Raw genomic sequence first — 12615 nt, 5'->3', positions numbered from 1 at the left:
TACAATGAACTCAGTTTTGTCCTGGTTAAGTTTCAAACAATTAACCCGCATCCACCTGACTATATCTGAAAGGCATGCTTGGACCTTTAAAGATACATCATTCCAGGACTCAAGGGCACCAAAATTCAAATACAATTGCGTATCATCAGCATAACAGTGATGGTTGATGTTATGGCGCTGAATTATTTCTGCAACTGATAGGTATAGATCCTTGTGGGACCCCAAATCTTAGCTGTTTCTCATCAGATAACATTATCAATTTGTATACATTGCATTCTGTCCCTAATAATTTGTATATATTGCAATTCCAAAAGTATGTTGGAGACGATTAAATAAGATCTCATGAATATATATATATATATATATATATATATATATATATATATATATAGAATAGTTGGCACCCGGGCGGATCCTTCCTCTGTCAACCCGTGTAGGGAATGCCGTCTTGGGGAGGGGTCTAAGGGGAGGGGTGAGACATTTGCGTCTATGTAAGGTGGCTTCGGTGATAAATGGTGCTTTGGCAAAGCTTTGAACTGATTATATGGGGGAGGGGGCTGTGGTATGGCACCCCCTAACTGGTATACTCAAGGCGGACCGCCTGCCCTCTCTTAGTATATGTCACTGCCGCCGTACATTGCCTGCCACCGGAATGTCCCTTTAACTTTATTAGTATAAGTGCAATATGTCTGTCCGAAGTTTCCAAAAAGTATACGACCGTGTATCTAGTTGAGTTATTCGCAAGAGTTTCATGACAGTTTCAACAACAGCTTCAACTTCGATTAAAATATGGAAAGGAGATCTTGCATTGGCCAATTTTTTTTATTAAGCACAAACATTGGAACAATATTGCAACAGCAATCCATACATTTATTGTTTCAGTGTATTTTCACGATAATTTTAAAAAAAAATCAAAGCACGCAATTAGCATGAAGTTTTACGGAAAACCTTTGTAAAGTCGAACACCTGATTTTTAAGAGAGAACACCCACTTATCTGTATTAGGCAAAGATGTAGGTGTGTAATGTTTGAATTATCAGGAATTTATTGACGTCACTGTATCAGTGACTAACAGATGTAAGTGCACTCTTGTAACTTCGAAACGCTAACACGATGGCTTTCCACAGCTTGGTTAATATTGTCATAAATATATACATTTGGAGGGAAGGACGACGGAAACAGGGCTCAGTCTATGGGTTTTATTGGGGGGGGGGGGGGGACTCTGACAAGCAGCGTATTTCGTACTATGCATTACAATATTTGAATGTTTATTTAAAGGACACTTTTTAATGACCTTTTTCACTTAATTGGTCAACGGTATGGGCACTCACTAATTACATTGTTATTCAATCTTCAGTTTTTTTGCAGTTTTGTTTTGCAGTTTTAAATAACAAAATAAAACTTTGGACAATGGGTATACTTTCTATTATGGAAATGTGGCACTAATGATTTCCTGACAAGTTACACGGTTGAGATATTTCACAAACTTGTGGAAGGATCACCTGTCCTTGTGACTTTGTTTTATGACATTTGGTTAGTTCGTGTTACAGCCTACCCCGCAACGCGAAATCTTGTTAATGCAAATTAGTCAGTACAGACTCGACTAACTGTGCAGCGCTCATGCTTTGTCCTGTAGCTATATTATTGTAAAGCACAATCGTTTTTATGTTTCTACAACTGTTATCCTTATGAATGATCTAATACTTTAGTGAAAGAAACAAAGTCTTATATAGGGACCTGGATGATTTTCTAAGGCAGGTTTGCTGTTAAATACAATAGGGTTTCAGATTGATTTGAACAGCCCGCAGGCGCGTAGCCAATGGGGGGGGGACGAAAAGGGCGACCACCCCCCCTCTTGAGCATATTGTTTTGGTATGTTTTTTATGATATCGCTAGTAATTTCAAATAGAAAATGCTTAGATGCAACATGCAAGGCCTGGGAAGGGCCATTTCCAGCGATCTGAGAGGCATTTTCGGCCAAAACTTCTTGTACGCTTCGCGCCAATCATGATGGCGCTACGCTCAGATAGTTTACAATGCCAAATCTACGGCTCTGATAATTTGCCTACAGGTTCGCCCCTCCCTTGGCGAATTCCTCGCTACGCCCCTGACTGCCCGTGTCTAGACAAGTAATTATCGATCGACAAAATACAGGCATGTCTGTATTCCTCATAGTGTAAACGAACCAATCGTAACCTTATTTCTTGATTTCAGAACACCCCCCCCCCCCTTAGGATACCAGTGCCAATGAAACGAGCTTGCTTAGACAAGCCAGTTGCCTAAGACACTTCACGAAGAATGCCATTTCTACGGACAGGGGTCACATAGGCGCTTGAGACTATATTGCTGTATGTGTGCAGTCAACGTGTGCATGTGTTAGCAGGGGCGTAGCGAGCGGGGGGTGTGGGGGGTGTCACACCCCCCCCCCAATAATTTGGTCGCTGTCGGCAAATTTTGGGTCTGTCGGCAAAAGGAGAAAAGGTGAAGAGAGCGGAAGGGGAAGAAAGAAAAAAAGCTGAATAGAGAAAAAGAGAACGGGAGCTTCTTCCGTGCCAAATTTGACTTAAAATATGCACCAGATTGCATCTAAGGACGTTTCAAAACTAAAAATTTTCCAAAGGGGAGGGGGAACCCCCTCCCCTTAGACCCCTCCCCCATTTCAGTCACCACTTCCAGATCCGTTGGCAATTCAAATTTGACTTAAAATATGCACCAGATTGCATCTAAGGACGTTTCAAAACTAAAATTTTTCCAAAGGGGAGGGGGAGACCCCCTCCCCTTAGACCCTTCCCCCATTTCAGTCACCACTTCCAGATCCGTCGGCAAATCAAATTCTCCACACCCCCCCAACAAAAAACCCTTCGCTACGCCCCTGTGTGTTAGCGTTACGCGCCCCTTACTTGTAAACAGATTCTGCTTACACGTAAATGTATAGTACATATAAAACGCAAATAACATTGGAACTACCATGTAATCGCATTGTTGTATAACTGTTTTTATTGATATATAATTGTCTTTTCTGGCGCAAATTTCCAGTATGACCGTTAAGCATCTAACAAAGTGAGTTAGACTGTTTTTTTGTTGTTACCACCCCTATGTGATAATAACAATTGCCATTTAAGAGCCGCCGTGTAACAGTGATTCTGTGTTAATATATGCCATTGTACATGTAGCCGTTCGACCGTGTGTGATGCGTGTACAGATACATTGCGCGCTAAGCGTGTGTAAGCGTATGTTCAGGTAGCCACTCCCAAACAACCAATGAGCTTCGCGGAGAGGCGTTATATAAAAATGAACATAAGTGTGCGGGGCTCATTGACAGCTCAGATGGTGTTAGAGACAATGCGTATCTCCCATCGAATAAAAAATGATATGCCCTCCCCCCCCCCCCCCCATGCATTTTGAAATTTTGTAATTTTAGTGTGGATGTCATTATGGCAGCTCATGGTATGGCATGCTGTCTTGTTGGTTGAGACTGTGTTAGGATACGAAACCGACACATCACCGCTTCGAACATTCCAAGTAAGGTTCAACCTTTACTGATGACGGATGAAAGATAACAGCAAAACAGGAAAGCAATTAGTAAAGCTTTACCGCAGTTACTTTTCAAAAAAGGTTTGTAATTTGCGTCATGCTAACATGAAAGTATTAGGAAATATACAGCAAGCTGTGGGTCCTACAGTTACAACTGTAATTGTCAGATTCAATGTAATCGATCTTAATAAGAATGATTATCTTAATAAGAATAATATATATAAGAATAATAATATAAGAATAATAATATATAAGAATAATAATAGATCTTAATAAGAATAATAAGAATTTTGTTGACAATACTAGACATACTTGGGACACTGCATGCTGTTCAAAAGGAAGAATTAGCCAGGTCGTGGCCGCTTGACTTCATCTAAACCATAGAGGAAGGCGGTTGATAGTTAAGTGTCTGGAAATGCTGTGTCATTGTAAATATAATACCGGGAGTGCGTACTGTACAGTATAACATATTGAGAAAGACAACATTGTATTTACTTTGGCGTGTAAATTATTAAAGATCAACACACCAGAAAATGACGAAACCTGTCGTGAAGTGGCATTTGTCTAGTGTATGTATCTTTAATAATTTTGTATATATCTGACATGTCGTTCTACTTAATACACATTCATTTCATAAATACAGCTTGGCGTGGCTGTTGGAAATCGGTAATTCTGTGTGTACATTGTCAGATTCAAAAGCACCATGGGTGCACTCTGCACAATCGTAACATGTGCGTATAATAATCTCTCGTTGCGAGTTATAGAGAGCCTATATTAGGCCTACGCATTCACATCAGTAGAATTACATGTAAAACAAGAACTACATCTGTATGTGATCTTTGATAAACGGCTAATGACTCCGAATACACAAAAGGTCATCGCGAACTTGTTCCCCATAAAACTGAAATATGCTCAGCTAAGATATCTATAAGTCGAATGGCAATTGGAGTAGCCTGTGTGTACACTGTGCATAACGCACCCTTTCTGCAAACACTATAAACTGTCTAAATTTACAAAATGTTATAAAGAAATGTTTCAATCGAGAAACTATATAGGTGTATTTTAACATCATGTATGTTCTAAGTTCAAGAAGGACACCTTCACTTTAGCAGATGGGTATTATGGAAACCCGTTTTAATATATATACCCTCTATTCTAATTAAGTAATAATTAAGTCCGCTTAACTTAATTTTCTGAGTTGGTTTTGAACATGTTTTATGGTCAAATCCATATCATTGGAGTTCATTAGGGTGACTATAATCATTTTTTTAATATACATTTAGTGGAATGAAAAGCTTAACATTTTGAAAGTCCACGATTTGGTATGATCAAAAATTGCTGTCAAAACGAAGAATAAAAGTGATGTAAATAAAATACAATTTACGATTTTATGAAATTAATTCAACTCAAGCACAATTGTACTTTACATTGACGTCAATACGAAATGCCCATAAAAGTTCTCTTTATAGCGCTCGAAGGTAGCCGCCCTAAAGTTGTTTAATACACAGAGAGGGGTAAGGTATGACGAATTTTGAAGCTTATTTCCCTCCGACAACCTTGTCGTTTTTTTTTATTGACATATGTACCGCAATGTCACTCTTTCCGGAATTTTATGTGGACAGTAGCAGTGAAAAGTGGTCATATCTAAGGAACGCCATCTGCTTCGAAATATCAGGGGGGAAGGCTACCATTACGTCTGCAAAATATATCAGCTTGCCAATATTATACTCAATATGTTATTCCCTTAATACCACTATATCCAAAAATAGCGTTAGCTTGTTACAACTCAACATCAGTTTAGGCCAAGAATAAGGTTCAAAGTGTTATATAATTTCAGAACCTATTAAATTTAAGTTTACAAACTTAATATCGGCTTTCATGGTCGGTGTCATTCATTTCGCACATTTGATTGTTTCTGGAATTGCTGACGAACGCTTGTAGAGTTCTTCCCGCAATGTCAACAATCAATTTGTTATATCCACTAAAGCGTTCATAGGATTACAAGAATGACTATTGACTTTTGGTTATACTTGACTTTTCGTTAGGTACCATTAAACTTACCAAGTGGCTGTATAAACTCATCCCTTCCTTTTCTGTATAACATTAGAAGCTGAGTGATAAAATACACTTTTATTGCCTTAAATATTTTGTTTGATTGGTGTGACAAATATATCGTCTTTACGAAGTAAAATCATGTAAACTAAAGGACGGAATAACTGAGCCCACAGAGTAAACACGGGTTCGTAATGAAACCTTGACTTCTTAGTATTTGGAATAAGTTCAATCAAATATGTTAATAAAAAAGTTTAATAAACGTATGTATTTCTTAAATTAATACTTTAATATGAACGTGTTACGTCTATTCAACATTTGTCCTTGTGTTCATAGCAAAGGTTCACATTTGACGTTTTTTTCGACCATTAACATCTGATAGTTCAACCTTGACGCACTTGTTTCCATGAATTGGGCACCTTCCTTACACATTTGAAGAATATCATTAGGTTGGATAAAAAGTATATTTAATATCAAAACAATAAAACCATAATTTTTAACTTTGACTTCAGTTACCGCGTAACCCAAAATTGCTGATAGTACTTGGCGCAACCAATATAAATATATAATATCAGTTCAACCCAATTTTCCACATGGAGTTGAAACCGAAAAAATTACTTTTCACTTAATATGACCTTTGAACTCTGACCTCTTACTTTTGACCTTACTCTCTGGAGGCCTACGTGACACAAGTTTCCATCACGATACGCCTTCATACCAAGTTTGAAGGAAATCAATCAAGTAACCTCTCCTTCTGAGGCTCGCTATATTCATAAACAATAATGTTTACCATGGTAACCGTTTCTATGGCCTGAGTTGATTAGTTCCCTGTATATTTGATTTTCATTTCTTGTTAAAAATTTGAAGCTGTCGGTGTTACTAATATTTATTGTTATTAATGAGGAAATGTTTTGTGTTGTTAGACATGCACATTGTTTCGTAACTTACCTACAACTGCCTCGGAACATTTATGAGCTGTGACAAAATGATTATAATACGGTAGCGCAATGTTACCACAAAAAATAAAAAATAAAAAATAAATTTCGAAATGATTTTCGAAATTACGAGAAATTTTTTTTCTCGAAATAACGAAAATATATTAATATTTGTGTTACTATAAACTACAAATGTATCAATTTTTTAAAGTTAATTTTAAGCCAGAAAACAAGCTATTGACATGTGCCTAGGGAGTCTTAATACGGTACCGTAGATTTATACCCTACCTTTCATAGGATGCGGTTGTTACGACTGGACTTCCGGGGAAAACAACACAGATTTCTGCAATTTCTAACGGCTAACCACCTTTGATTTCGAATCTCTATCTAGAGCTATTGGGTATGAAAAGACTTGTTAAGATATATCAGTCTGTTACGAACAAACTTACCTACCTTCCTAAGTTATACAGGCTTCAGTTAGAGGTATGTATAACAAACAACAAAACAGATTCTTGTTTTGGAGAAGCATTATGTAAGTCAATAGACCATCTTTCGGTAGATTTGGTCTCTGGTGATACCATACGAGTTCACAACACAGGGCTTTTCAATTTCTTAAAAAACGAAACTTTGTAAGAGATCGTTTGTAAACTTGAAGAAGTAATGAAATAGCATGTGTTGTACTTTTGTTGTTGGTGTTACTTGTACGACAGGCTTCTACCGATGATAATGTGGGTCATGCTTTTATATTGATCAAATAATTATCGTGTGTTTTGAGGGTGGGGCACTGGGGAGACGTCATGCTGTCAGAGTTGTGGCACAATTGCGTCATCGGTCTTCATCTCTCTATACTTAGAATGTGAAAATGGGCATACATTATCGGTTATTCGATATTTTCCCGGGCCACCTAATTGACTACGGGAATGTAGTCCCCCTGACGCTCACTCATCAATCCCTGATTTAACCATCTTCCATTAATGGAAGCATGGGTTTGCCAAAAAAGACACCGATAGTTGTAACCCAGTAATGGTTAAACACGTGTTACTGGCACACGTCTGTTTGAGTAGTAAATATATTAACTTAAATATCAGATTTATAATACATTCGAGTGATTACGCTCTCTGAATCAGCTTACGGCTCATTTCAAATATAAGTATTATTGTTTGTTTCCAATATTCTGTGAGAAATACGTCAAATTATGAAAAAAAGAAATCTTGGTTATTTCATATCTCTCGTTCACAATTATCATTCTTGTTGTTAGAAAAATAAAACTCTAACACAGACTTTGACCATAATCAATTTGTTTTGTGACATTTGACGTAGTTGTTGTTAAAGGGATGTTCCAGTAGCTGAAGTTGATAGACTAATAAATAATGCCGGAAATTTAATGCACCGTTAGGTCCAAATTAAGTCATCATCTGGAGAAGATATCCATTCCTCAAGTTTGGTTGTATCCTGTGAATGTATCTGACAACAGCAAGTTAATGATGTCTTAACGGTAAATTCAGATGATTTTGTTCTTTTTTAATTTATTCACGGAGGGTTATTATTACTACAAATCACGTATATTAAGTTACAAATACAGTGTACTATGACAGCTAAGCAGAGGCGTTACCAGGTTTTTGGTTGGGGAGGGGGGAGGCAATTTCTGTCCTCATTTTCAGGCACATAGCGGTGGATCGCCGTTCTGGGGAGGGGTATAAGGGAGGGGCAAGACAGCATGCCATACATCAGGAAATCCCCTTTTGAACATTTCTGTTTTTCGAAAAGGGCTTAGATGCAAAATGGTGCTATCATTTCCATTTTTTTTTAACTACATTGGTGTACTAAAATTTCCTTTTTTGATACAAACCTTTACCGATTTTTAGAGGAAAAGAAGAAAAATAAATGTGCGTGCCTGCGCGGTCGAAAACCATCTGGTTTCGTCCTCTATTTCGTGGTTGACCACCCCCCCCCCAGATGTTGCGCAAATATTCTTGAGGTGACTTTTCATTACATTCTCTTCAGTTGTTGACCCCCCCCTCTCCCAATTCATCGGCCTCATCCCCCAGGTTTGAGAACATTTATATATTTTTCTTGCTTCCTTTGATTTTTCACCGTCGCCAATCGCGTCCTGTGCGGGAACACTCTTCCCCCTGCCCGCCACCCCAAAACACCCCTCGCTGGCTATGCCACGGCGGCAGCTAAGGATACGTTCCAAATGTATCAGGGTTAACGGTTACATCATTAAGACCAATAGTCAATAGGGAAGACCAATAGTACCAATAGTAAAGGTATATTGAAGAACATTTGTTTTTATGACATGACAGACCATTCCAGCGAAGATTTGAGGGTGTAACCAGTCAAAATACTAAGTTTCATTCAATCAACCATACCTTGCGTTAATGACAAGGTATTGATACGATACGGTGATACTTCTGAGGAATACTTTTCTTTTCCATATAAATGTCACAATTTCAGTCAATGGAATATCACTTAAGGGACATCCCCCCCCCCGCTCTCACCCCACCCCCGCCCAGCAGCAAGAAATCTCGTTTAATGAAGAATAGTACAGACTTGAAGTTAAGAGCGCTTCTATGTTGTCATGTAGTAGTGTCATTATAACATTATATTCGTTGTCATGCTCATTCAACTGTCTTATTTTATGAATTAATTTATGATCTAGTTAAAGGAACAAAGTACCACATATGGGGACCCGGATAGTTTCTAAAGCGGTGTTGCTGTTGAATACGACAGGGTTTTTAGTTTTGAAATATTTCGTGCTTGGACAAACAAGTCTCGATGAAGTACATGACTATATTCCACATACGAAATAATCATAACCAGGTCTCCGAATCTATTTTTACATAGGCAGCTGGCCCAATAACACAAATACATGCATGCATAGAAATCAAATTTCTCTCTCTGAAAAAAAAAAACAACAATAAAACAAAAACAAACAAAAATCAAGACACTTTCACTTTACGAACCATTCCATTGCGTACCGGGGGAAGTGCAATGCTAGATTTTCATGTGCAATTTCTTTTGTTGGTACATTACTTGCTCTTGTGGTGGGTATTCCTAATAACTTGAGTATCGCATGCGGTACATTTCTGATACTAATAAATATTGCAACCCTCTGCGGTAATGGAATGGCCTTTCTTGCAGACTCCGTGGTATTGGCCTTTCAGATGGTCACAGAGGAAAGGCGACTCTCCAATTGAAACAAATTGATATGTGACCATATAAACGACCATAAACAGATAAATTAAAGCTTAGTGGTACTAAACATATGAAACTGATACATTAATAGATTTTCTAAAATCGCAAAGAAATGCTTTAAAGATTTCTTCAAATTAGTATATCGAGTTATAATTTAACTTGATTTTTCAATTTGATCAACTCGAAATTCCATAGTAACGATATATAGATGTCACTATTTGTCAAATTCTGATTTCATAAGTGGTAACCAACCATACTTTAATTAATCAAAGAACTTCCTTGAGTTACATCAAAAGAGGTTTTTGCTAATATTTGTTTCTTCTAATATATCTGATGACGTTTATGGTTATGATATGTTTCATCATGGCGTTAATCATTTATAGTAGCATTTCCAAATATAATAACCAACATGCTACATGGCTTAGTGATACATTACAATGTATCAAATGACAATGTTTAATAACAACATGCTACATACTCTCTGGACTATCATGCACATGAAATTGATACACACTTACATCGGAGTTACCATATTTAAATGTTGTTTACGTTTGACCTCCGTCTGTTGACATCAATGACATTTGACCTCTACTTACTACAATTATGCATTCTTGTACTCAAGAAAAGTGAATTCTTATACGCCTAATGAAGTTCATCCGAGTTTTACTTTAGAAGTACCATTTTCACAAGGTCTTCTGTTTCTTGCCTCTGTTGTTGTCAAGTGACATTTGACCTATAACAAACAATGTGACCTTAACATGACTTCATGGTATTGGCTGACTTCAATAGCCCATTTTTCGCAGCGTCCTTCTGATTATATCAAAGGTATAAAAATGTTATTATTCATCCCATTTAATGGCGAAAAGACATAAATAATATTAAATTGTCATCTTGTTTCTTTAATGCTTGCAACTTGAAAAAACAACACCTTTAAATTTTGAGTCATGAGCGACTATATGGAGTATCCTGTTGAAATTTCATTCTTAGCCAAAATTATTCAAGGCCTTTTTTATTTATTTTTTACAGTTTGACCAAACTCAAGACTTTTTCAATTCTTGCAAAAATGATTTACAGTGATGAGAGCGTCCTTCTGATAGTAAATGAGGGTTAGCCACTCTTCGTCTATACAGAAGAATATTAATAATTAAATTTTAATCGTAATGTTTATATGTCTGAACAACTTTTTAGGCTCAATAGTTGATTAAACATACACTTCCAATTTGCTTGAGGACCTCATCTGGAGCCTTGAGAGGCTATAAAGAAGTTTTGAGTCTCAGTTGAACGGAACATATTCTAAGACATGTTTCGTGTTGTTGTCCGCTGCGTGAGTCTCAGTTGAACGGAACATATTCTAAGACATGTTTCGTTTTGTTGTCCGCTGCGTGAGTCTCAGTTGAACGGAACATATTCTAAGACATGTTTCGTTTTGTTGTCCTCTGCGTGAGTCTCAGTTGAACGGAACATATTCTAAGACATGTTTCGTTTTGTTGTCCGCTGCGTGAGTCTCAGTTGAACGGAACATATTCTAAGACATGTTTCGTGTTGTTGTCCGCTGCGTGAGTCTCAGTTGAACGGAACATATTCTAAGACATGTTTCGTTTTGTTGTCCGCTGCGTGAGTCTCAGTTGAACGGAACATATTCTAAGACATGTTTCGTTTTGCTGTCCGCTGCGTGAGTCTCAGTTGAACGAAACATATTCTAAGACATGTTTCGTTTTGTTGTCCGCTGCGTGAGTCTCAGTTGAACGGAACATATTCTAAGACATGTTTCGATTTGTTGTCCGCTGCGTGAGTCTCAGTTGAACGAAACATATTTTAAGACTGTTTCGTTTTGCTGTCCGCTGCGTGAGTCTCAGTTGAACGGAACATATTCAAAGACGGTTACGTTTTGCTGTTCGCTGCATCGTTTGGGAAGCTGAAGACTTTTTGTCGGATGAAGTTTCTTGACAGTCACCGACAGCACAACTATTTAGCGTTTTCCTATAATATAACATCAAAATCAGATAAAATACGCCTTAGGTGTGCCTTGAGGGTATAATAATGAAGGGAAAAATAGACCTTCCCTGGTTTCTGTCTTCCGCGCTAGTTTTCTTACTTTTTCTATAAAATATATACATTTCCTTACTGCTTTGTGTAACTTCCTAATACCTGATTCAACAGACTATACTGCCAAGTCATGTTATCAAAATAAGAGAAATGATTGGCGATGAAAGCATTTTTCGTAACTATTCTGTAATTCTAGTATAATAACCATTCAGCGTCCCATATTCTGAATCACAAGCTCAATTTTCTTCATCTGTTCGTCTTTAAGTTCGTAATCAATACTGCCCTCAGTATAGCTAAACTCTTCAAAATGAGGATCACTGTTGCCATTTAGATTTCCAAATTCGGTTGTATTATTTAAGTCGTATTCAGATTGTGTTTGTCCGATTGTCCGTATTGGAAGCAGAGCCATACCAGGTGGGTCAGTGTTCTTTTTCTTCCAGTATCTTGAATACATAACGACAAGCAAGACTAAAAAGATTAGCAAAACCAGAAATAATCCAAACGATAAGCCGAAGATAAGTCCAAGAGGTAGTTCCTCTACCACCGCTGATAAAAAAAGAATAAAAGAAAATTTGTTATGGAAACCTGAGGGAGATAAACTTGAATTATGGTTTAATAATATTCCAAGTTTATCGGTCGATAAACCGGGTTTTTATCGCCTGATAAGGCCGGTTTATATACAAATTGAACATTCGGCTTGCCATAGACCCCCGCCCAATGGGTAGATGATTGTACAAGCCATAAACCAGTACTGCTCTTGTTGAGCTGGGATCATTTGTAATATCACTAGATTTTATAGTTTAATTCCAGAAGCCGACCTTTTAATGACTAAACATTAGTCTTTTAATTAA

The 12615-nt window shown here is 37.4% G+C and overlaps 1 protein-coding gene across 1 annotated transcript in view; it reads right to left on the bottom strand.

Annotated features, from left to right (window-relative positions):
* Window positions 1-9778: 9778 nt before the first annotated feature.
* Window positions 9779-12615, bottom strand: part of LOC139963000 (uncharacterized) — a 15465-nt gene continuing 12628 nt past the window's right edge. The window contains exon 12 of the mRNA XM_071963449.1: window positions 9779-12310. Within this exon, the coding sequence (XP_071819550.1) occupies window positions 11973-12310 (338 nt within the window). The 3' untranslated portion in view covers window positions 9779-11972. The remainder of the gene's footprint in view (window positions 12311-12615) is intronic.

This window comes from Apostichopus japonicus, chromosome 21, assembly GCF_037975245.1.
Source record: "Apostichopus japonicus isolate 1M-3 chromosome 21, ASM3797524v1, whole genome shotgun sequence".
NCBI classification, from domain to species: domain Eukaryota; kingdom Metazoa; phylum Echinodermata; class Holothuroidea; order Aspidochirotida; family Stichopodidae; genus Apostichopus; species Apostichopus japonicus.
This window is presented reverse-complemented; position numbering and strand designations above follow the sequence as displayed.